The sequence below is a fragment of the Schistocerca nitens genome, chromosome 4, assembly GCF_023898315.1.
Source record: "Schistocerca nitens isolate TAMUIC-IGC-003100 chromosome 4, iqSchNite1.1, whole genome shotgun sequence".
NCBI lineage: Eukaryota > Metazoa > Arthropoda > Insecta > Orthoptera > Acrididae > Schistocerca > Schistocerca nitens.
In genome coordinates this window covers 221,535,604-221,562,369 of record NC_064617.1, presented here as the reverse complement: position 1 = coordinate 221,562,369, position 26,766 = coordinate 221,535,604, and the positions used below count along the sequence as shown (strand labels likewise).

Genomic DNA, 26,766 nt, shown 5'->3' with positions numbered 1-26,766 from the left:
TGCAGCAGGGTGAGTCACAGGGGTAGGAGCCATAGGGCAGGGAGATGGGTGCAGAAGGAGCATAGGGTCTAACAAGGATATTGCAGAGATTGGGAGGATGACGAAAAGTTATTCTAGAGGTGGTGGACAAAATCGCAGACTGAATGGTTCTCATTTCAGGGTATGATTGTAGGATGCCATGGCCTTGTCAAAGTAGCTTACTGACACACACAAGACCAGGATAATACTGAGTGACAAGCGCTGTACTCCGAAACTGTTTTTTGGTTGTATCAACAGTACCAGGGTTGGATATGATGGCCTGGGAGACCTGCTTTTGAACTAAGCTGGTGGAGTACTTATGTCCAGTGTAGGCTCAGATAAGAATGGTGGTCTGTTTCTGTAATGAGTCTGCATCTGAATGAATATGTATGTCTTGAATGTCTTCATAGTGGAAGCAGCAAGCATGGAAGACACGGACGAGGACTGCAGACAGGAGGGGCTGCATGGGAATGTGGGCCAGCAGGAACATGTGCTGAGAGTCTATGCAACTGTGATAAACACTGTGTCCAGATGGTGCAGTGGTTAATGCAGTGGCCTAGTAAGTAGGAGATCCCAGGTTCAAATCCCAGTCTGGCACACATTTTCACACATTGCACCTGATAATGCATAAAGTCCCAATGCAGCTGAAATCAATAGTTTCTTTCCTCTCTCCCCTCCAGGGGTTTCAGTTGAAAGAATGAATACATGGTTCAACTGACAGAAAACTAGACCTGTTTCACTCAAAAAGAAAGAATGAATAACTCAGTCAGTATGCAATACTTCAATGGACTGTCAATTGTTTTCATGCAGATGCTCCCACAGAATGGTTTCTTTCAAAAGAAATGAATGAATAATAATCTAACTGATACATAAAACTACAATTAGCTGAATCATTTGTTTTCATTCACTTGTTCCCATAATTAGAAAAACAATTATGTGGCTGTGGAAAAATCTTTTCATTTATATTGTTCTAGAAATGACAATAAAATAAAACAAATAGCTGTAGCACAAGCTATATTAAAATTTTATTATTGGCACTAGCACTACCAAGGTCTGCTATCAAAATATGTGGAAAAAAGGAATCATTAACCCAGCAGAACATTGTCCTGTATTGTTTTAACATTTTTAATAACACTGAACTGATCTATTTCCTTGACCTCATAGTTCACAGCAGTATATGTAGGACTAGTACATGAGCCTATGGTGCAGAAGGCAAATGTCAAATTATAGTTTATTTACAGAACTCTGAGAAATTATTACAGACTGAACAAGGAAATAAAAATGAAATACTGATGTAATCAATGTTGGTATATAAGTAAAGTGGACAAACCTTACTTGCTGAATAATTTATGAAGTTTAAAATATTTTATAATGAGCTGCATGATCTTTGATATATCTTATTGTCAGAACTTGAGAACAGTAGAGAAGCCAAACAAAATACTGTGAGAGAAATGATTCGAGAGCCAACCACATTTAAAATTTACAAAGGATTCTAACAACAAACTGCTCCAATTCTCTTTAATCTCACCCTTCCCTTATTTGAAGAGTGAGTCATTCAGGAGATTTGCTGATGAGGTGAGTTCATGAGTCAGGTTTGGTTTTGTCTCACATGGCAGAGTGTCAAACATCTATTTAATGAACCATTTAGTATGAATACTGAAACAGGCCAGTCAAGGTCAATTGCAGCCTTATTCTCATTTACACTTCAGATATCTAAAATGCAAGCAGATAAAATATGAAAACATGTGGAACAAAATTAAAAGTATTCATGGGTGCTTGATCTACAGTATGTGATCAAAACTATCCGGACACCTGGCTGGAAATAACTTACAACTTCGTGGCACCCTCCATAGGTAATGCTGGAATTCAATATAGTGTTGGTCCAACCTTAGCCTTGATGACAGCTTCCACTCTTGCAGGCATACATTCAATCAGATGCTGGAAGGTTTCTTGTGGAATTACAGCCCTTTCTTCACGGAATGCTGCACTGAAGAGAGGTATCGATGTTGGTCGGTAAGGCCTGGCACGAAGTTGGCATTCCAAAAGAACCCTAAAGTGTTCTATAGGATTCAGGTCAGGACTCTGTGCAGACCAGTCCATTACAGGGATGTTATTGTCGTGTAACCACTCTGCCACAGGCCGTGCATTATGAACAGAAGCTCGATCGTGTTGAAAGGTGCAATCACCATCCCTGAACTGCTCTTCAACAGTGGGAAGCAAGAAGGTGCTTAAAACATCGATATATAGGCCCATGCTGTGATAGTGCCATGCAAAACAACAAGGGGTGCAAGCCCCCTCCATGAAAAACATGACCACACCGTAACACCACCGCCTCGGAATTTTACTGTTGGCACTACACACACTGGCAGAAGATGTTCACTGGGCATTTACCATACCCACACCCTGCCATCGGATTGCCACATTGTCACTTCACACAACATTTTTCCACTGTTCAATTGTCCAATGTTAACGCTTCTTATACCAAGTGAGGCATTGTTTGGCATTTACCGGCGTGATGTGTGGCTTATGAGCAGCCGCTCGACCATGAAACGCAACTTCCTGGCAGATTAAAACTGCGTGCCCGACCGAGACTCGAACTCAGGACCTTTGCCTTTCGCGGGCAAGTGCTCTACCAACTGAGCTACCGAAGCACGACTCACGCCCGGTACTCACAGCTTTAATTCTGCCAGTATCTCGTCTCCTACCTTCCAAACTTTACAGAAGCTCTTCTGCGAACCAGTTTTAATCTGCCAGGAAGTTTCATATCAGCGCACACTCCACTGCAGAGTGAAAATCTCATTCTGGAAACATCTCCCAGGCTGTGGCTAAGCCATGTCTCCGCTATATCCTTTCTTTCAGGAGTGCTAGTTCTGCTGGTTCGCAGAAGAGCTTCTGTAAAGTTTGGAAGGTAGGAGATGAGATACTGGCAGAAGTAAAGCTGTGAGTACTGGGAGTGAGTCGTGCTTCGGTAGCTCAGTTGGTAGAGCACTTGCCCGCAAAAGGCAAAGGTCCCGAGTTCGAGTCTCGGTCAGGCACACAGTTTTAATCTGCCAGGAAGTTTCATATCAGCGCACACTCCGCTGCAGAGTGAAAATCTCATTCATGAAACGCAAGTTTTCTCACCTCCTGCCTAACTGTTATAGTACTTGCAGTGGATCCTGATGCAGTTAGGAATTTCTGTGTGATGGTCTGGATAGATGTCTGCCTATTACACATTATGACCCTCTTCAACTGTCGGCGGTCTCTGGGAGTCAACAGACAAGGTCAGCCTTTACGCTTTTGTGCTGTATGTGTCCCTTCACATTTTGACTTCACTTTAACATTGGAAACAGTGAACCTAGGGATGTTTAGGAGTGTGGAAATCTCATGTGCATACGTATGACACATGTTCGAAGTCTGTGAGTTCCGCGGAGTGCCCCATTCTGCTCACTCACGACGTCTAATGACTACTGAGGTTGCTGTTATGGGGTACCTAGCAGTAGGTGGCAGCACAATGCACCTAATATGAAAAACATATGTTTTCGGGGTGTCTGGATACTTTTGATCACATAATGTATTTATGTTCTTCTCACTTCTGATTATGATGACACTATGGCAGTGAGGAGATCCCTGAACACGAAAAATGTAAAATTTAAAATGACCAAAGAAAAAAAACACTACTGAGAACCAAAAAGGATCAATAATAATGTTGTTAACCTATACACGCCACATACAATGGTAAAATTAAATAAATTAAGGCACATCACAAAACACAAAAAAGTGAATGTACTATATGGTGTTTCGATAAAAATGAGTGCAAGGTACTCTTCACTGAATGCTACATCAGCTTATGGGCTATAACTACAATTTATTGTATTTAATATAGTAAAAATAGCATGAAATTCTCCCTTACCTGGTTTTACTTGTGAGAATAGAATTTCTCTGTCCTTATGAGGCAGAATTTCTATCTTATTCAGAGTGGGATTTTCTGCAAACATGCGCTCAAGTATACACAAAGACTTATAGTACGAAAGCTCTGAAGTAATAATTTCAAATTTTGCTTCCTGTAGCTTTACTTGTTGTGGTGTCATAGAATCTGCAAGAAATGCACGCATTAACTGTTAAAAGCAAAATGGAGAGAATAATATCAATGATATAATATATTCCTTAGAAACAAACAGTTTAAAACAAAAAGCTCTTGTTTCACAATTTGCTTAATCAAACTAATTTTTACAAAAACTGTCATTCCAACAAATAGTTTATCCCCGTACACAGCACCTTTGTTTCTCTAACTTTGCTTTACAGTTTTTAAGGTATTTCTGATATATGATATACCAGTATGTATCTTTAAGCTGTAATTGCTTTTTGGGTTTTCAGAAAAGTTATTCACTGCATTCCATTTTTTTCCTGCAGAAATCGAATATAAAACAATTCTCAACAGAACTTTAGTTACCTTCATGATAGAGTTACAAGATCCTGACACTCTCCTTTTTATTTTATTGTTTTGTTCTTCTGTAATGTGATTACAAAACAGCACTTGCAACTAATTGTTGTTCTGAAGCCAATGAACACAAATTTACTCCCTTACAATTGTTGGTGGGTTAAGTAAGTTGGAAATTATAATACTTCAAACAAAGTATAACTGAATTTTTCTAGTAAACAAAAAATATGGGAACATAACACAATGAGGTTAGTATGAAAAGTTTACAACCTCAACATCAAGATAGCAGCACCTGTCAAAAAAATTGGGGAACTTGTTTGTGCCTGTGTAATAAGGTACTGACAAAAATTTCATCCCTCTTTGATGCACAGTTGTTTTCTGAAAGCTGTTGATTACAAACATCAGTGACATGAAGTTTTTAAGTAAGTGTAAGCTGAAATATATATATTTTTTAAATTTTATGTGCTTTGGTTCAAGTTGAAGCCATGACTGAGTTACATTTGTTAAATGTGGAAGGAGCTTGTTTTTCTTTAAAATGTATACTGGATTACCTTCATTCATTTCCTTGAAGTTTGTGAATGGTCTTGTTTTACATTCCAACACTAAATTCATTTCTACTTCTTTCTGTTTCATTTGTGAATGGTTCACAGGAAGAATGAAAGCCAGTAAACCTCAGTGTTAGGTCAGTCTTTTGCAAATGAATCATAATGAGCTTCTTTGAGATGTATGTGAGATGAAATCTGTGTGTGTGTTTGTGTGTTTTTTATTGTATCTATCTACCAGTGCTTTATCGTTTGGTAAGTCATCCAAATGTTTGTTAGAGTAATGTATGAAAAAAAGTAAATCAGTCAAGAACTTTTGAGATTTTTGTAAACAATGATGGACAGCATCTTGTCTTTGTATAGTAGTATATATTTTCTAGAAATTGATGGATTGTTGTTATCTGATTTCCAGATGTCACTTCAGTGAAGTAAATATAATGGCATTGCAGTAAAAGCAATATGTACCACACCTCATTGCTTTTTCTTTGCAAAAGCCTGGAACCTGTCAGATTTTTTAATTCCCAACTCACTTGGATTTATTTATGCTTATCATGTGGTCATTAATTTATCCAAGATTACAGGTCTGTGTGTCATGTTATATTTGAGGTGATTTTAAATCATGAATCACAATGAGATTCTTTGAGATGTATGTGAGATGAAGTAACATACAGTTTGACCTTTCTTGGAAATACACTCATGGAATTTTTACAGTACACCTTTCCATGAAGTACGGTCCTCTTGCAGTGTTATCCACTAGAGTTATATGAGCATCTCTGTGATGATCTGATAAATAATTATTTAATCACAAAACTGTAAGGTGGGACTGAAAAGAGAAAGAAAGGAGAGAGAGAGAGAGAGAGAGAGAGAGAGAGAGAGAGAGAGAGAGAGAGAGAGAGAGAGATAGGCTATGTCTGTCAGAATGTTTATTAGAGCATCATGTAAAAATCCAAAGTAAATCGGTCCAGAAATTTTCAAGATTTTTGGAAATAATATTAAACAATGTTTCATCTTTGTATATGTCTGTATATGTGCGGATGGATATGTGTGTGTGTGCGCACGAGTGTATACCTGTCCTTTTTTCCCCCTAAGGTAAGTCTTTCCGCTCCCGGGATTGGAATGACTCCTTACCCTCTCCCTTAAAACCCACATCCTTTTATCTTTCCCTCTCCTCCCCTCTTTCCCGATGAAGCAACTTTGGGTTGCAAAAGCTTGAAATCTGTCTGTGTGTTTGTGTGTTTTTATTGTGTCCATCTACCAGTGCTTTATCCTTTGGTAAGTCATCCAAATGTTTGTTAGAGTAATGTATGAAAAAAAGTAAATCAGTCAAGAACTTTTTGAGATTTTTGTAAACAATGATGGACAGCATCTTGTCTTTATATAGTAGTATAGATTTTCTAGAAATTGATGGATTGTTGTTATCTGATTTCCAGATGTCACTTCAGTGAAGTAAATATAATGGCATTGCAGTAAAAGCAATATGTACCACACCTCATTGCTTTTTCTTTGCAAAAGCCTGGAACCTGTCAGATCTTTTAATTCCCAACTCACTTGGATTTATTTATGCTTATCATGTGGTCATTAATTTGTCATGTAATATTTGAGGTGATTTTAAATAATTGAAAAACAAACAAAAATTTTCTGTAAAGTTTGTCTATTATTATTCAGCACAAAAAAGACATTAACTCCACTGAGCATGATGTAGTCACTGTTGCCATCATACTACACTGACAGAAAAGAAATCACAATAACAAATAATAATTAATGTAAAGTAATGAAATTTCAGGAATACGTTTGCCTAGGTAATATATTTAAGTGATTAACACTGCAAGATCACAGGTTAATGTAAGTAAATGTCAAATGCTGGTACTTCAATAACAGGTGTAATCACCAGAATGTTCAATGCATGCATCATATGTGCATGCATTGTGTTGTGCAGGTGCCAAATGTCAGTTTCTGGGATGAAGTTCTATGCCTGTTGCATCTGGTTGGTCAATAAAGGAACGGTTAATGCTGGCTGTATGAGGGTTGCCCAGAAAGTGATGCATCACATTTTTTTCTCTGCCAAAAACAATTATACAAATGCAAAACGTTACATATGTATTGTTTGAAGTCTCCTGAGTGAGTGCATCTCGTATGACAGATATTGTATCAGCAGGACAGTTTCAAAATGGCATGTATAGGTGATGTACATTACAAGCAACATGCTGTCATTGAATTTCTGACTGCAGAGAAAGAAACTGTCAGGAATATTTACAACCGCTTGCTGCTGTTGACAGAAGTACAGTTAGTCACTGGGCACAGAGGGTGAGGTCATCAGAAGGCAGTTCAGAGGAGCTCCATGATTTGCAGCTGTTGGGGAGACCATCCATGGCTGTCACACCTGACATGTTGCAGTGAGCTTCTACGTGCTCAGGCCATTAAAGGATCCATTCATGGGAGACATTTTGAGGATGAGGAGGAGGTGATTCACACAGTGAAGCACTGGCTCCGCCACCAGGACAAGGATTGGTACCGATAGGGCATACACACTTTTGTTTAGTGCTGGAGGAAGACCATAGAACAGGATGCATATTATGTGGAAAAATAGGGTGTGTAGATAAAACACCATTACATCATATGTGTAATTCTCATTATGTTCAATAAAGAATTGTTGAAGAAAAAAATGCAGTGTATTACTTTCTGGGCAACCGTTGTAGATAATGCTGCAGTTGGCGTCCATGACCTCCCATATGTGCTTGACTAGAGACACATCTGGTGATTAAGCAGGCCAAGGCAACACGTCAACATCTTGTAGAGCATGTTGGTTTATGATAGCAGTATGTGGGTGACTGTTATCCTGTTGGAAACACCCTTTGGAATGCTGTTCATTAATGGCAGCACAACAGGTCGAACTGCCAGACTGACCTACAAATTTGCAATCAGGGTGTGTGGGATAACCACAAGAGTACTCTTGCTGTAATACAAAATTGCACCCCAGGGTGTATCTCGAGGTGTAGGTTCAGTGTGTCTAGCACACAAACAGGTTGATTGCAGGCTTGAACTGTCCTCCTACTAACCAACACACAGCCATCACTGGCACTGAGGCAGAACCAGCTTTCACCAGAAAACACAACAGACCTCCACCCTGCCCTCCAATGAGCTCCTGCTTGATACCACTGATGTCGCAAATTGTGGTGGTTTGGGGGTCATCGGAATGCATGCTACAGGGCATCTGGCTTGGAGCTGTCCATGGAGTAACCGAATTGTAAAAGACTGTTGTGTAATTTTGGTGCCAACTGCTGCCCGTATTGCTGCTGCAGATGTAATACAATGCACCAGAAACATATGCCAAACACAATGGTCATCCCTTTTGGTAGTGCTAAGTGGCTGTCCAGAGCCTGGTCTTGTGACTGTACATTCGCATGACCTCTGATGCCAGCAGCTACGTACAGTGGCTATATTCCTACCAAGTTTTTCTGAAGTATCACGGAAGGAACATCCAGCTTCTTGTAACCTTATTACATGACTTTGCTCAAACTCAGTGAGATGTTGATAATGGCATCTTTGTCACCCTGAAGGCAATCTTGACCCTCATCAACTCACCACATCCAGCCTCAAAGGTAACTAATGCTCATGACCATTACAGCATGTATTTAAAGCAAACATGATTTGCATCCTCATAGTGGTGCTAGTAGGGCCACTCTTATGCATCTGGGGCAAAATCTAAAAGAGAAGTAAAAACATGCCAACCAACCTTTGTTTTTGTAACACAACTTCTTCTTCGTGTTGTGATTTTTTTTTCCTGTCAGTGTATTTGACAAACTGAATCATACCAATCACCCTACTAGTAACTGGCTTAACCAACTGAACACTCCTTAGAACTGTCCACAACCGTCCACCTTCAACTTAGATGGCTTCTTTTGTTATGGTGGCTCATGACACCATTCATATGGCGTCAGACAAACCCTATGCCAGAATTACAAAGTGGCTTATGAATCAAATGAATATTTCTACAAGAGTATCAATATCTGTTGACTAGTTACTTCCTAATTTGTTAAGGGAGCAGACACAGTTTGCTTAAAAAAGGTTATTGCATTAACTAAAGCAAAATTGTTTTTCACCAGAAGAAAAGTAAACTGGCAACATCATACTACACTAATGTAGCTCAGTAACATGTCATCTGATTTCAAATATTGAATACTTACATGAAATATGTTGTTATACCTACCAAGAAGACCACTATTTATTACTTCTTCAGTATCTTGCCATTTGGTTCGAAAACCATGATGCCGCTTTTTGGTTGGCAGTTTATTGCCTGGTTGAAGTCTTGTCTTCCAACGCATTGTGAATGTCATACTTTCATAAGGAATTTCATCCACCTCTTTTTGAACAGTGTCACATGGTTCTGCTTCATCCACTATGAACTGGTGTCCATCATCCACCTATGAAACAAAATCAATATTGTGTTCATATGTGATTTATGTGATTTACAGATGATATATAATTTGCATACAAGTGCCTGAAAATCATTAAAAATTGTAATGTCTTCTGTAATATGTGTATCATTTCACAGTACTAATAAAAAAAAAAAAAAACCACAACTCACACACACAACTGCAGCACCAGTACATGTTGAGAGTGGTGACTGGGTGGAGGAAAGGAGGAGGCTGGGGCGGGGAGGGGGAGAAATAGCATGGTGGGGATGGTGGACAGTGAAGTGCTGCAGATTGGGCGGCGGGCAGGCAAGAGGTGGGGAGGGGGGGGGGGGGAGTAGCGGAAAAGGAGAGAAATAGAGAGAAACAAATAAAAAATAAAATAAATTAAAAAAAGAGACTGGGTGTGGTGGTGGAATGATGTCTGTGTAGTGCCGGAATGGGAGCAGGGAAGGGGCTGGATGGGTGAGGACAGCGACTAACAAAGGCTGAGGCGAGGAGGGTTACGGGAATGTAGGATGTATTGCAGAGAAATTTCTCCACTGTGCAAATTCAGAAAAGCTGGTGTTGGTGGGAAGGATCCATACAGCACAGGCTGTGAAGCAGTCATTGAAATGAAGAGTATCATGGTTGGCAGCGTGTTCAGTAACAGGGTGGTCCACTTGTTTCTTGGCCACAGGTTGTCGGTGGCCATTCATGCAGACAGACAGCTTGTTGGTTGTCATGCCTGCATAGAATTCAGCACAGTGGTTGCAGCTTGTACACCACATGATTGGTTTCACATTACATCCTGGATTTTCCGTTGTTTGATTTAACAGTACTAAAAAGATGCGTAATTTTATGCAAAAAGACATTGTGTCTACATGTGCACCATGATCACTTCTTGTTGCAAACTACAATAGTAATAGGTCTAATGAATAAGCATACCACACAGAATGTTATCTTTTATGTCCCATACGGTACATTTATCAACCAGACCTACTGCTGTCATACTGAGTGATCAGGAGATGGTGTGTTAAATAAATCAAAACCAGTAATCACAAAAGAACTGTAATTGTGATCTTGACTGACAATGAATATCTGTTTAAACATGTATGGCCCATGTTACTGATAAAATGTTATTTGTTTGCCCACAAAAGTGCAGTACTATGTGGTAAAAGGAAGATATACTGAACTTTTCTTTTTAATTTTTGAGTTGGTAATACAAATATATATCTAAATAAGACCACCTCAGATTTTACAAATGTAGTATGAAAAATAGCTTGCAAGTTTCACAACTGGAAAAAAGACAAGTTAGTTTGAAGTTATTATATATCTGAAGTATTAAAAGATGACTTCAGTTATTTTCTGACTTTATATTTCAGAACTTATTTATTCTTATGAGCCAACATTATATGTGTGTAAGCCTTATGTTTAAAAAACATGGAATAATGAAAGTTTTTCTATACATATCTGTCTGCATGTGAACAAAAAGTTAAAAAAACATTAAGTTTTTGAGATCTCAATCTCTATAATTATAGTATCCTCTACGAATTTCATTTGATTTGATCTGATTTTTATTGATCCCAGAAATCCTGTCGTGTGTTCTTACACCTACTGTAGATATGGGAAAAAAGACAATTACAATTTGTATAAATATTATAATTAGCTCATAATAAGAAAAATTATGATTATGGGACAACTCACAATTACAGTTGCATTATAATAATTACTTGGTTCCAGACCACAAGGAGGTGTACTGTCCCCATGACAGCTCCACCTCACACATTAATGATGAGGGCCAGTACGCTTCCCAGTTTGGATATGGTTTGTAGACAGTTTTCCACCTCCATTTTCTGCCTTAGACAGATGATGTGCAAGCACTTTGGAAAATGATGAATGATGTTACATTTGACCAGATGATTACACTGAATACAGACAAAAGGGGGACAACACAGATTCCTCCATAAGGGAAAGGGGGCAGGGGAGAGGAGGGGAAACTGGCAATAGTTGCAAAATGCCTTCGAAAGTGACAACCCCATCATAACAATAGTGCCACAAGCTCTTATACATTTGGTGATGTACAGTGGTTAGCATCGCTGCCTGATGTGCTGTGGGTAGCTGGTTCAAACCCGACCACCTGCAATCAAAATGGTTCAAATGGCTCTGAGCACTATGGGACTCAACTTCTGAGGTCATTAGTCCCCTAGAACTTAGAACTAGTTAAACCTAACTAACCTAAGGACATCACAAACATCCATGCCCAAGGCAGGATTCGAACCTGCGACCGTAGCGGTCTTGCGGTTCCAGACTGCAGCGCCTTTAACCGCACGGCCACTTCGGCCGGCCACCAGCAATCATTACTTGTTATTTCATACTTATACTTTCTGGAAGGTTCTTGAAATATCTTGTGTTTTTAATATTTGTGGGATATTCAATGGCTGTATAAATATTAGCATCCTGGAATATTTGATGTTTGTACTGGACTCTCCATGCAGGAGATCAGTTCTGTTCTGGCTGTATGTTGGTGTCAGTAATAAATGTGCTTTCAGTCCAAAGTGTTGAACTTCACTGATGACTCTACCTACACATTTGGACTTGATTGTGGTTTAAATGTGGATGCAACGGATACTTCAAAACATCTATATTGCCATGGCTCCAATTAGATGATGTAAAAGCCTAAAAGGAACGCACAAAACAAGTTTCAGGATGTGTGTCCCATTTCTGGTGCATATAAAATTTGAGTCTATATAAAGTAAATAACAGAGGTTAAATTAGTTTAAAATAAAGCACCACTGATACATAGCATGAAACAGGAGACCCTCTCTGTTCCTAGGCCTGCCAGAAAGTCTCCAGCAGAGCAGGACAAAGGTCTGGGCTTAAGGGCATGCTAAACATGAATCTGCACAAAGTTAGCTGAGCACTGTGTTTGATACAGTGCTGCATACACACTATAATGCCTGTGTCAGCAATGATCATAAACATTGTGGGTGATTAAGGGGAACTTTGGATCACTATCTTTCTAGAGCAGCCACAACTCAGACCTACATATTTGTGCATAGGTACAGCTAAACCATTCCAGAAAGGGCAGCTTAGTGTCATCAACAAAGAATCTTGCACTACTACTACCACAGACAATGCAGGGAGGAAGCTAGTACTGAACTGAAAATATTATCTAATGTGACTGAGGAACAACATAGTCAAGTAATAGTCATTCTGAGTCAATTTTTAGATGCTTTCATATCCAGAGTGGAGAAATGACAGACTAAGCAGCCCATGATAAAATACCACATCAACACTGGGATCATACACTAATTACCCAGCAGTAATGTAGAGTATCACTAGCTGAATGATGGGTAATTGTGGAGGAAGTGGAGAAGATGCTGCAAGATGACATTGTTGACTTTTCAGAGAGTCCTTGGCTCTCTCCTGTGGTTCTGTTGAAGGAAGAGGTTACCACATTGTGTTTCTGTGTTGACTACTGATGGCCAAACGAAATCATGAAGAAAAATGTCTATGCATTGACACAAGTTTATGACACCATGGACCACTTGAAAGAAGCAAATTATTTCTCTACTTCTGAGATTCCGATAGGTTACTAGCAAATTGAGGTTGATGAGGCTGACTGAGAAAAGACTGCCTTCAAAATTCTTGATGGGCTGTATGAGTTCACAGTGATATAGTTTGGATTATGTAAAGCTCCAGGCACCTTCAAATTTATGGTGGACAACCTGCTTTGACACTTTGAATAGACGATTTGCCTTTGCTATCTGGATGACACTGTCATTTTACAAAGACGTTTCAAGAACATCTAAGCTCACTGACAACTGTGCTGGAATGTGTTCAGATGGCAGGTGTCCATCTAAATCCAAAAAGCACCTCTTTGCACACAATAAATAAGAATCATGTGGCACTTATTGAATGGTGATGGAGTCCATTATAAGAGCAGTCACAGATTTTCCAACTCCTTGGCACATTCATGAGAAGTTTTCTCAAAATTTGCTTGTACTACTGGAAATTCATAGAGGACTTCTGTACATCTCTTGCAGGAAATACTGCAAAAAGATGCCAAATTTTACTGCAACTAGGCACAAGAAAGATCTTTTCTTCTCCTTGAGGAAGTGCTAACATCTTCCCCAGATCTATCACTGCATGATGTGAATGCCAAGTCAGAACCTTTCACTGATGCTGTTCTGTGATAGGAGCAGTTCTAGTACAAGTTCAGGAAGGTGCTGAAAGGTGACAACTTATATTTACAGTGTGTCTCCAAGTCAAAGAAGAACTACTCTACAATCAAGAAAGAGTGTCTTGCTGTCATTTGGGTCATCAACATGTTCCAGCCATACTTTTGCTATTCTGATGGATCGCTATTCTCTTTGCTGACTGACTAGTCTGAAGGATCCATTAGCTCAACTGCCAAGATGGACACTGAGGCTGCAGGAGTACAATGTCACAATCATATATAAAAATGGATGCAAACACAACATTGCTGCTGAACAGAATGAAGATGCAGTTTAGAAACCTTGTCAGATGGGGAACCAACCAGAAAAAGATTCCAATTAATAAATGGAACATTGTATAAGAGAAACTATGATCTGATGGGGCAGGAAATATTGCTTGTCACCTCAGCTTATCTGTGGCCAGCAATCCTGAATTATTTTCATAAAGCTCCACATGTTAAAATTACCTCCAGGACATCTGATACCATCCCATCTGCAGCAGCACCATTCCACCAAATTGGAATTGACCTCTTGTGGAGGTTCTCAAAATCGACGAACAAGAAATAATTGATAACAGTCTGCACTGACTACTTCACTTGCTATGCTGTCACCAAAGCTATGCCAACTTCTTAAATTCTGGAGACTGCATATTCTTTGTAGAAGATATCATTTTGAAGCACAGAACACCCCATATGATGATCTCTGATTGTCAAAAAGTTTCCAATAAAGATCAGAGATAATTTCACATTGTGACATTACCCACAGGATGATAATTGCCTCCCTTCCACAGACAATGGCCTCACACAGTTTTTTAATAAGATGTTGACAGATATGCCCTCAGTGTATGCTGATGTCAAACAGAGACACTGGGCTACAAAATTGCTGTCACGATATTTGCATACAACACAGTGGAGCAAGATACTACAGGCTTCACATTGTTCTTTCTCCTCCACTGTCATGAGGCTGAAATGACAATGAATACACACTCTGTCCTGTTGAAGCAGATTATAATTAGGATGGTTATGTAAAACACTCATCACCAGGACTGAAGAAGCAAGGCAACTGGCTTATATATGGAGCCTGGACACTCAGGATTAAGACTGAGAATGCTTTAACATCAACCACTGGCCAGTAAGATACAGCCTTGGAGACTTCGTATGGATTTTTATACCATGCAGAACGTGGAACTATCAGGAAAGTTACGAAAGTGCTACAAGGTGTACAACTTTGCTTCCACCGTTTTTTCCCCAACATTTGAGGCTTTAATGAAACAAATTGGTTACACATGTACCATTCAAAGTATTTTTCATCACTGGCCGCTACTTTCTCCCATCTTTCAGTCAGTGTATGAATCCTGAATTGAAAAAATTGTTCATCTTTTGAAGCGATCCATGAATCGATCCAATTTGTGACTTCTTCATGAGATCGGAAGTGTTGGTCAGCCAGGCCATGCACCATTGATCTAAACAGGTAATAGTTAGAGGGAGCAATGTCTGGAGAATATGGTGGGTGAGGTAGAACTTCCAATTTTAACATATCCAAGCACATTTCGACCTCTTTTTGCAGCTTGGGGTCAAGAATTGTCGTGCTGCAAAATCACTTTATTGTGACTCTCGCTGTGTTGCTGCCGTTTGTCTTTTAATGCTCTGCTCAAATGCATTAATTGTGTTTGATAATTAGCACTTGTGATTGTTTCACTTGGATTTTAACACCTTATAGTACACAACGCCGAGCTGGTCCTACCAAATGCAGAGCATGAAATTGGAGCCGTGAATATTCGGTTTGGCCGTCGACGTGGAAGCATGGCGGGGATATCCCCATGATTTTTTGCGTTTAGGGTTATCGTAATGAACCCATTTTTCGTCTCCAGCCACAATGCACTGCAGAAATCCCTTCCATTTTTGCCTCTGAAGCAACTGTTCACAAACACACAAACTCCATTCAACGTCTCTTGGTTTCAGCTCACATGGGACCCAAGTTCCTTCTTTCTGAATCATGCCCATAGACTTGAGACGTTTTGAAATGGCTTTCTGTGTCATTCCCACTAATCATGCCAATTCTTATTGAGTTTGACGCAAGTCTTCACTCGGCAATGTTTCCAATTCTGCATCTTCAAAAACATTCTCTCTTCCACCACTATGCTGGTCTACGACATTAAAATCACCATTCTTGAAGCATTGAAACCACTCACAACATGTTCCTTCACTAACAGCATCCTTACCATATGTACTTGAGAGCATTTCATGAGACTCAGCCACTGTTTTCTTCATAGTGAAACAAAACAGAAACATCTCCCGCAAATGACGAGAATTAGGCTTGTAAACTGACATTTTCAATCAAGAACAACTTTATGATGCAGACAAAAATTGACTAATGTTTGAATGAGGTTATGTTGACTGAGGTACAAGCTAACTGCCCATACGTCAAACTGTCTACAAGACAATCGAGAACATTGAAATGACAACATCTGCCGCTGACAAGAGAAAGAACACCCTGAAGAACATATCCGCCACAGAACTTATCGAGGGACCATGTGTGTTCCATGGATGCAGACTAAACTTTAGCATCGATATCAACGATTCCTTTACGCATGGCAACGGATGGTTAACCGTAGCTATTGTACGTGGAGGTAGTGGTGTTCCTGCTGTCGATGCTAAAGTTTAGTCTGCATCCATGGAACACACATGGTCCCTCGATAAGTTCTGTGGCGGATATGTTCTTCAGGGTGTTCTTTCTCTTGTCAGCGGCAGATGTTGTCATTTCAATGTTCTCGATTGTCTTGTAGACAGTTTGACGAGAACGTCGACGGTACCTTCTGTAAGGCATCGTGGCAGCGTTCAATGCAGTTGCCTGTGCAGCAGCAGCAGCGCGAATGAGCAGGCTGTGGCCTGTTCGCTCGCTTTCATACGCGCAGAGCGCGTGACCTTGATTCGGACTTAGCGTCGACGTTCTCGTCAAACTGTCTACAAGACAATCGAGAACATTGAAATGACAACATTTGCCGCTGACAAGAGAAAGAACACCCTGAAGAACATATCCGCCACAGAACTTATCGAGGGACCATGTGTGTTCCATGGATGCAGACTAAACTTTAGCATCGATATCAACGATTCCTTTACGCATGGCAACGGATGGTTAACCGTAGCTATTGTACGTGGAGGTAGTGGTGTTCCTGCTGTCGGTGGCCTGGAGAGCTTCGTCGATAGAGACATTATTGCATATCGGACATATCATATTGGTGAACTGGCAAATAAAGACTTTGGAAAATCTGTGTATTTTCATAAATAAATTGATCTGTAGCGTAGCTGAGAACCTGTAAGCGTACATCACGAACCGGGGGGCTCAAGGAGGCAACAGCATGTTCCATGTTAAAGTTCTTATCAGTTTGACCTTTGACCCCATCGCGCGAGGCTGTCTTACGCAATCGTGGCAGCGCGCCAGCCGCAGACCCAACGCTCTAAGCAGACGCGAGCACTCTAGTTTTCCTAGTGCTCGCGTCCGGGATAACGCGCGGCTGGCACTGTGAAATACGCTAAGTCCGAATCAAGGTCACGCGCTCTGCGCGTATGAAAGCGAGCGAACAGGCCACAGCCTGCTCATTCACGCTGCTGCTGCTGCACAGGCAACTGCATTGAACGCTGCCACGATGCCTTACAGAAGGTACCGTCGACGTTCTCGTCAAACTGTCTACAAGACAATCGAGAACATTGAAATGACAACATCTGCCGCTGACAAGAGAAAGAACACCCTGAAGAACATATCCGCCACAGAACTTATCGAGGGACCAACTTTAGCATCTGCAATCTGTTTCTTTCGACCACTACTTATCGTTGTCGCCACTTATCAGCAAACGGCGGAAGCAAAGTTGTACACCTTGTACTTTGTGCTATATTGTATCCTTGATGACACTTCACACAGAAAACAAAAGGGCAGAGGCATTATCCATGCCCTTCTTATGAAGCTCTACTGTAATCCACAGGCACACATTAACAATAGGTGACTCAAGTTTCGACAGGAGAAGCTACCTCTGATGCTCTTCATAGTGAAGAGGATGTAACAACATGACCAGAATGTGAGGATCCACCTGTGCTGCTGTACAGAGGTCCAGTGACAAGATCTAGATCCAGGGTGCTGTAGTCAGCTACAATGAGAGCTTCTGAAGCACCAGTTGCTGTTTCTCGAGGGAGCAATGCCAAGAGCTCTGGTGCCACCAGTGTGGTGAAATGGATAGCATCATTTCCTGTGTGCTGCAGGTTGCTGGTTTCAGCCTGGCAATCAGCAATTATTTGTTATTTAATATTTTTCATTTCTGGAAGTTTGTTGAAATATCTTATGTTTCTAATGTTTGTGAATCTGAAATATGCAATGGCTGTGCAAATACTGTCATTCTGGAATATTCAGTTTTTGTCTAAATAACTGAAATCTCTGTACAAGAGATCTGTTTTGGCTGTATGTTGGAGTTAGTAATAAACCTGCTTTCAGTATTGAGTGTTGAACTTTGTAGGTGACCCTGCCTTTGGACTTGTACTTGATTGTGGTTTAAATGAGGCAATAGCATATATGAGAGTATTATTAGTTATCTGTAGATTGATTGGTGAAATCAATATCACTATACTAGTCCTGACATGATGTTGGCTAGATAAAGGACACCAGAAAGGAAGGGGGGGGGGAAAAAAAAAAAAAAAAAAAAAAGAAAAAAAAAAAAAACGGGCTTGGGACAAGTCACAATTACAGTTACATTATAATAATCTCATAACAGGAAAAAAAGAGTTACATCTCGGAAATTAATCAAATAAAACTAATGGTATTTAAGAAACCATTTCACTTGGTTATATTAGACTTGTAATACAGAAAATAGCTGTAATATCTATAGAATGAGCTAATCAGCTATAAATTTATGGTAAACAAATATTCAGTTTGATTATTTTAGTCTGTCATTTATAAATTGTTCTGCTGTATAAAATCAGTTTTTCTAAAGTAACATTTTTACTTTTCTTCTGAGTCCTTCAGTATTTCACTTTAAGCTTTCATGTAGCTAATTGCATAGAACTTCCACTGCTGTGTCCTTAACAAAGGCAATGACTAATTATAGATACGTCATTAGAATGATTGGTCGAATGATAGTGGATTTCTTTTTTTTTTTTTTTTTTTTTTAAATATGTAAATTTTCTTGAACAAACCCCACTGCTTCATGAATAACCAAATAGAATGCAGCACCATGGTTGCAGCTTAACTTGTACATCACATGACTGGTTTCACAGGTAGCCCTGCCTTTGATGGGATGGTTGATGTTTGTGACTGGGCTGGAGTAGGTGGTGGTGGGAGGATGTATGGGGCAGGCCTTGCATCTAGGTCTATTACAGGGGCATGAGCCATGAGGTAAGGGGTTGGGGGCAGGGGTTGTGTAGGGTGAACAAGTATACTGTGTAGGTTCGGGGGTCAGCGGAATACCACTGTGGGAGGGGTGGGAAGAATAGTGGGCAGGTCATTTCTTGTTTCAAGGCACAACGAGAGGTAGTCCACCAAGGCTTTGACTGCTAAAAATCAGGTATCAATGTTACAAAACAATGTGGTTATTCACAAAGTTGTGGTAGCTGCTCTGTTGCCATATTAAAAATATGTTTCGTTGTTTCTTTTAAATGACCTTATTTTCTTACACAGTTGCTGCTACTATATATAAATTTATTATTCTTGATTTGTTCTATACTGTCTGTAAGAATCATATACAGAATCATATTTTACCAGATTTACAGGTTAATAACTAATGATAAGAATATAATTGTGTGAGTGGGCTATTGTTCAGGAGAAAGCAAACTACATCCACTGTTTGGTTCAAATTATAATTAGAAGAGACATAGGATATTACCAAGGCTGTTTCAGGATCACTGAGAAATACTATAGATGGGCATGAAATAGAAAGTCCATAGACACATACTTTTTTAAATCTATAGAGATATATACAATTTTCTTCTTCATTTGTTAGTAATGCAGTGCAAATAATTCATCAATGTCAACACTAAACAGCTATGGACATTAACCAAGTATAAAGTGAAATTAAATGACTATAACCAAGCAGTAGCAGTGGAGTGCTTTAGATAGAAATCACCTCCATGAACTAATAAAATTTTTATTAGAAACAAATCATTATCAGCTTGTATATACAAATACTTAGGTTGTGAAGGAATACACAATATCAACTCATCAAGACGGCACGACAGTGTTCTGGGAAAACAATGACAACTTATGGACTGCAATCTATTTGTTGAACTTTGACTAGTATGCATCCTAAACTATTGTTGTTCATAGAATAAGTAGCATAGGAAAGGACAAAAACAGAATTTCCGTAACAGCAACATGTGCTAGAGGTATATGTGTACTGTCATATGCAAGCAAAGAAGTAGGCCTATACAATGTAGTAAAACTAATGATATGTTTGAATGCATAGTAAGAATAGTTATATTATAAAGTAAGTTGTAATTACTTACAAAGACTGGTAAGCTGGAGAAACTGAAGTTCTGATAAAGCGAAATCTGGGACAATTGCTCAAACTCATCATTACTATATCTCTCTTCTTCTAAATTTCTTTGTTTATTGCTTCTGAATGATTCTCTGAGTTTCTGAAGTTTTCTTAGGCTGAGGCTAGATTTGTAGCTTTGTCCTCTCAGTGCAAATTCATTGTGTATATCACCATTTTCCAAAGTGTTTTTATACGCATCTGCTACAGAAAATGAATAATCATCATTTGGGAGTATCTCATGATTTTCTGCAGGCATATTTTCATAATAATGTTCCTCTGAATCTATGCATTCATTATCACTTGACATTTCAACAGTTCCTCCACTGTAAGTATATTGTCTGCAGTTAGATGTTTCTGACATATTTTCATAATCATGAGACATTGAATCTTCACACATTTCTGAATCATTTTCAGAATTATCATCATATTCCTGGAGAACAGCTTCTTCACCATTAAAAGAATCCACAGTTAAATCATTGATTGCTTCACAAATTTCATGAGGATTTATGAAAGTTGTTTCAATAACTGCTGCTCTAATGACAGGCATGTTTATTGCTTGCACCAAGTCAAACATATCACAATCAAAATCAGTTTCAAGATATTGTTTTTTAATACCATATTTACTATTGCAATCTCTGTCTTTAATAAGGATAATATTTAGTGCCTGAATCAGTTTAAATGAGTCAGATTCCCCAGTTTCAGACCCACTGCCAGTGTCATTAGAGATCACTGGAGTTTGCTGTTGTACTGTGGTTTTGACATCACACTGTTCTTCACTATCATGTGAGCTAATGGCTATACTGCTCTCTTTAGTTTGTGTGGCTACAGATTTCTGTTGCTCATGATTACTGCCTGTTTCATCTTCTTTATTTCTATTTATGGCTAGCTGCAGATCTTCATTGTGATGCTTGGAAAGTTCAAGCACACAATCCGACAAATGATATGTGCTAAGAAAACTCATATTTGAAACTTCTCTAAAACCTTTTTTTGTGTGTACCACTCTTTCAGTGTTTTGGTCAAAATTTTCTTGTTTTTTGTATACTTCACTATATCGTGGATAGAACTGAGAGGTATCTAAGAAATCTCCAAAAATTTTTACATGCCTATGATTATCTGCATGAGTTTGTAACATGGTGTGAGCACACTGTCTGTTTGTTATAACATGTTGATTTTCATATTGGCTTAACGTTGCACTTCTATTTGACAGAGAAGTAAATATATTTACTCTAGATTTTTCAGACATTCCAGGGTTACTCAAATTTTTCACATTTAATTGTATATCACCAGAGATCTTGGATGGTGTGGATAGTTCCTTAAGTCTGAAGTTGTTCCTGGAATTATTTGAGGTAAAGTTACCATTGTGGAAACTTTTTGTTGGAGTTTTAGGCACAGCAATGGTGCTGCTATTTTCAGAATACCCTTGAGTATCACGTTCACTCATACGGGGATGTTCCTGTGTAACAGAGTTTGCATCAGGTGCTACAGATTCCTGTGGTGGCTCTTGCAGATTTCTGGAACAAAAAAATGACATTTTTGTTATTCGAAGTAGTGCTTCAACAATGACACAGTGAAAACATGTTGTTAATCCGGTTATTTGTTCTACACATTATGGACACTGCCACAATGTATAATGTTTTTTACATTTAAGTTGGTGCTGTAGTCCTACTGTTTTTATGGTCCTTGTATGCCGGAAGTATAATAATTACTTACTTTACTTTACATATGGCGAGGGCCTTATCAACCATATGCCTGCTCTATGAGCCTCTTCCGTTTCCGCGTGTCCAATGCACTGTTTGTCCAGTTGCTGTTGCTGTTCATCCTAGTTGTGTCCTCCCGAATGTTATCCCACCATCTGATTCTGGGTCTCCCTTCTCCTCTCGTTCCATTTATTGTTCTGCTGAATGCCATTCTAGGTAGTCTGTTCTCTGTCATTCTTGCTATATAGTCTGTCCAATTCAACCTTCTCCTCTTGAGCACTTCGACGATGTTAAGGTGTTTGTACAGACCTCTTAATTCTTTATTTCTTCTTATTCTCCATTCCATGTTATTTTCGTAGTCCAAAAATTTTCCTTAGCACTTTTCTTTTGAATATTAACAGTTTTTCTTCATCTTTCTTTCTAAATATTAATGTTTCACATCCATATAACATCACAGGTATAATAGTTGATTGATATAAGCGGATTTTGAAGTTACTGCTAAGTGATATTTTTCTTAGAATTTTGATGAAACTAAAAAGTGTCTTGTTTGCTGTTGATAAACAGGCACCTTTTCTATAACTGTTCTGTTGTTATTACTAAAAAGACTTCCTAGGTACTTGAAGTGGTCAACAGTCTTGAAATTGAATCCATCTACAGTCAGAGGTGCATCTTTTCTGGTTATCTTACTTATGGGCAGGTTTTCTGTCTTTTATTCATTAACATGTAATCCTATTTCCTCAGCAATTTTGTGGTAATTTTGCATCATTCTGATTAATTCTCTTTTGGAACTACTAATTAGTGCTACATCATCTGCATAGGCAAGTCTTGTAATGTTCACATCCTGTATCTGGATCCCTTGTGGACTGGTTTTAGAAAATTGTCTATCGATCTTCTCTAGGACAAGGTTAAATAAAATAGGTGAAATGGCATCCCCTTGTCTCAGTCCAGTGTACACCCTAAAATCTTCCGTTTCTCCTACTGGTGTCTTTATGTGACATAAAGTTTCATCTATACACATTTTAACTAATCTGATTAATTTTGATGGTATTTTAAATTCCTTCATTATATTTAGAAGTGTCTGTTGGTGTATGCTATCATAGGCCTTTTTAAAATCTACGTATAATATGTGGACATCTACAATGAATTCCCATGCCTTCTCAGTTACTTGTCTTAGGGTGAATAAATGATACATTGTGGATCTGTTTCTGCGGAAACTGCATTGGTAGTCCCCAATCAGTTCTTCTGTTATTGGTATCAGCTTGTTTAATAGGCAGCTCGATAAGATTTTGTAGGTGACATCCAGTAAGACAATTCCTCTGTAGAAGTGGATCATTCTTCTTAAATACGGGGCACACAATTCCAGTTTTCCAATCTGCAGGAATGGTTTCTGTCTCCCAAATTGTTTCTATTAACGCCTGTATTTCTAATTCCAGTTGTGGGCCTCCATTCTTTAATAACTCAGCATCTTGTCCTCACCACAAGCCTTGTTATTCTTTAATTTCTTTATTGCTTGCTGTATTTCATTTACTGATGGGGTAGTAACTGTATCAGCTTTATCAATTGTATCAGGTTCTTCCAATTTAAAGTAAGAGTGTGGGTCATTGCAGTTGAGAAATTGTGAAAAGTATGTGTTCCATCTTTTTTGTATGTCACTTTTGTTGGTCAATATTCTGCCATACTGATCCTTTACAAACTGTTCCCTTTTATTGAATTTACCAAAGGATTTTTTTATATTTTGATACATCTGCCTTGTCCTGTGATGTTGGAAATCATCCGCTGCTTCTCTGATCATATTGTTATAGTATTCCTTTTTCTCTTGTCTTGCATTGCATCCTAATATTTTATAAAAACTGCATGACAATTAATATGACTAGGAGACCACAATAACAGCAGTGAAGGTGTAAGTTCTTTACATGTTCCCTAAGTGATTGATTGAGCGTAACATGTTGTGTGTCAGTGGTGACCAATTTTGTATCATAGCAAAATTATTGATTGGAAAGGAGTATCAGTAGTCAGTTGCCTAAACCTGTCAATGACTAACTTGCAACAACATAAAAATGTTTCTGAATAAATATGTGAACTTATGTTCAATTTATTTATTCCACAGAAATATGTGTATTGTGAATATGATTATATGAGATCCGTAACTAACCAGTTTCTTCTAAAACATTTAGACTCAGTTACTTGCCAACAATGAGGACACTGAAATGAGTAACATAGTATGTTATGTATATTTTTGTTGACTGATAGCCTACACAATAATACTTTGAAGTATATCCTCATTAAGGTGTAAAGCCATTAGATGTGGTCAGTGTAAAATCAACATGATGGAGTAGTTAGTGCATAGGATTTTGTGAGATTATGTGTTTTGTGACTGGTAGTGTCATAAGGTTCATTTATTTGAAATTTTAGTGGACACAAAACTTTGTTCTCAGTCTGTAATTTCACTGAATTTGATTACCTGGTAAATATAAGTTGTACTCATATTTGGTCAGGATCTATGAAAGTATATCATAAGTACAACACTTCATACACATTACGAAAATTTTAATTTCAAAATGGCTTAATGCCAAAATCAAATAAACATCAATAAATTCATGTTTATTAATAAACACAGTCAAATATTTGACTGTCAAATCTGAAACGCAAAGTTTTCAAAAATGTCAGATTAAAGCTACCAGCCAACATAGTCACAGATGGAATGTTCAAAACTTTTTTCAGCTGTGAAGATGATTCAGATTGCACATATTCAAAGAGAGTATTCTAATGACAAGCAAAATTTCAAAACAAAAGTTCTTAATGTTAGGAGACAAAGCCACAGAGATGTAATAACATCATCAGTGAATGTAAGGCTCACTTCCTGGAAGCTCAGTAACAGATACCATAAACCACCTGTAGATGTGAAACAGTAAGCTGTGAATAACACATGAAGGTCAACTAATACAATGTTCAAGACAATGTGCAATATTTCCAAGATATATGCAGTTCCCTCAACTAGCAGCAAACTCTCAGGCACATATCTGCATTATTTATTTATTATTAAGTCCTTTAACTCCTTATGTGGAGCATAGGGCTCCAACAAAGGATTGTCATCTTGTTCTGTCTCCTGCTAGTATTTTCACTTTCTCCCAGCCTATTCCTTGCTGTTGGCCTTCTGCTTCAGCTAAAAATCCTGCCACTGCCATGCCTCTATATATTGGAACTAGCTTGCTTTACAGTACAGCACTTGGACACCCTCAACAGAAATGCAGACCGCCACACACATGACACCAGAAACAAAACACAGTTACAAATTATAGCCCACAACACAAAATTATATGTGAATGGGGTTAAATGTATGGGCATTAAAATATATAACCACCTCCCAACAGACATAAAAACAAGCAAAAACCCAAAAATAATGAGAATTAAATTAAAGGAATTGCTACTAAATCACTGTTTCTAGTCCGTACATGAATTTCTTGAAACAAAATTTTAATTACTTGCAATAAGCTGTTTATTCAGTTGTAGATGTTTCTACTTAGTAAGATAATTTAATTATTGTATCTTATCTATATTCTGTCTGTATCTCATATATGTGTTGTACTATGTGAACTATGTACCACAGTATTTTAATTACTTGTTATAAGCTGTATATTCACTTGTAGATATTTCTACTTAGTAAGATAATTTAATTATTGTTTGTTACTCACATTCTGTCTGTATCTCTTATATGTATTCTGCTATGTGCAGTATGCACCACTGTCATCTCTCATCACACACCACCTTTTTTATATTTTGTCTATATATTCTATATGTATTCTGCTATGTGAGCTATGTGCCACTACTGTCATTTCTCATCATATACCATCATAACATAATTTCTCAAATTGACTTGTCCTATATTATGATGTGCTTTGCTGTACAAATTGTATGATCTACAGGACCAATAATAAATCAAATCAAATCTCCACATCATTTTGGGCCTGCCTAGTCTCCGTTGTTCTTGCGAGATCCAATAAGGTGCTTCTTTCACGATATGTTCATTTGGTCTCCTAAGTGTATGTCCTAATCATCTTCATTTCCTGCTTCTTATTTGCAGCTCAGTTGGCTTCTGGTCAGTTCTCTCCCATAGTATTTGGTTTGGCCATCATACCAAAAGGATGTTCCTCAGACATCTGTTACTGAATGTCCTCAGCTTATAGATTAGCTGGTTTGTCACTTTCCATGTCTCACATTCATATAGAAGTGCAGATTTTACATTACTTTCAAATATCTGCAAGTTGGTCTTCGTTGTTATTTCCTTCAATCGTCAGGTAGAGTGGAGGTTTGCAAAAGCACCTTTGGCTTTGCTGATGTGGCTGTTAATGTCCTCTGTAGCCCCACCACATAGTGTAATCATGTTTCCATGGTAGCAAAACCTACCCACCCTTTCGATTAACTGGCTACCAAGTTTAAGCTCTGCAGTGTTGCTATCATTTAGCCACATGTCTTTTGTTTTTTGGGCATTAATTTTCAAACTGACGTTCTTTATTACACCTTTCAGATCTTTTAGTTTCTCTTTCATGTTGTTGAGGCTATGGGCTAACAGCAAAGGTCATCTGCAAAATCTAGGTCTTCTAGATGTGTTCCATTGCTCCATTTTATTCCCTTCACATTATCCATTGTTTGAATCATTACAAGATTCAGATTAAATAGTATCGATGAAAGCATGCACCCTTACTTAACTCCTGCTTTCACTGCTATTAGATCTGAAAGCAGGAATTGATGTTAAAGCTGGCACATATTTTCCAAAAAAATGGTTCAAATGGCTCTGAGCACTATGGGACTCAACTGCTGTGGTCATCAGTCCCCTAGAACTTAGAACTACTTAAACCTAACTAACCTAAGGACATCACACACATCCATGCCCGAGGCAGGATTCGAACCTGCGACCGTAGCAGTCGCATGGTTCCTGACTGCGTGCCGAGAACCGCGAGACC

At 38.6% G+C, this 26,766-nt stretch overlaps 1 protein-coding gene across 1 annotated transcript in view; it reads right to left on the bottom strand.

Moving 5' to 3' along the window:
- LOC126252955 (uncharacterized) overlaps positions 1-26,766 on the bottom strand; it is a 217,176-nt gene that overhangs the window by 51,635 nt on the left and 138,775 nt on the right. Inside the window, exons 7-9 of the mRNA XM_049953968.1 lie at positions 20,077-21,619; positions 9,188-9,401; positions 3,911-4,093 (exon numbers count right to left, since the gene is read on the bottom strand). Of these exons, the coding sequence (XP_049809925.1) occupies positions 3,911-4,093; positions 9,188-9,401; positions 20,077-21,619 (1,940 nt within the window). The remainder of the gene's footprint in view (positions 1-3,910; positions 4,094-9,187; positions 9,402-20,076; positions 21,620-26,766) is intronic.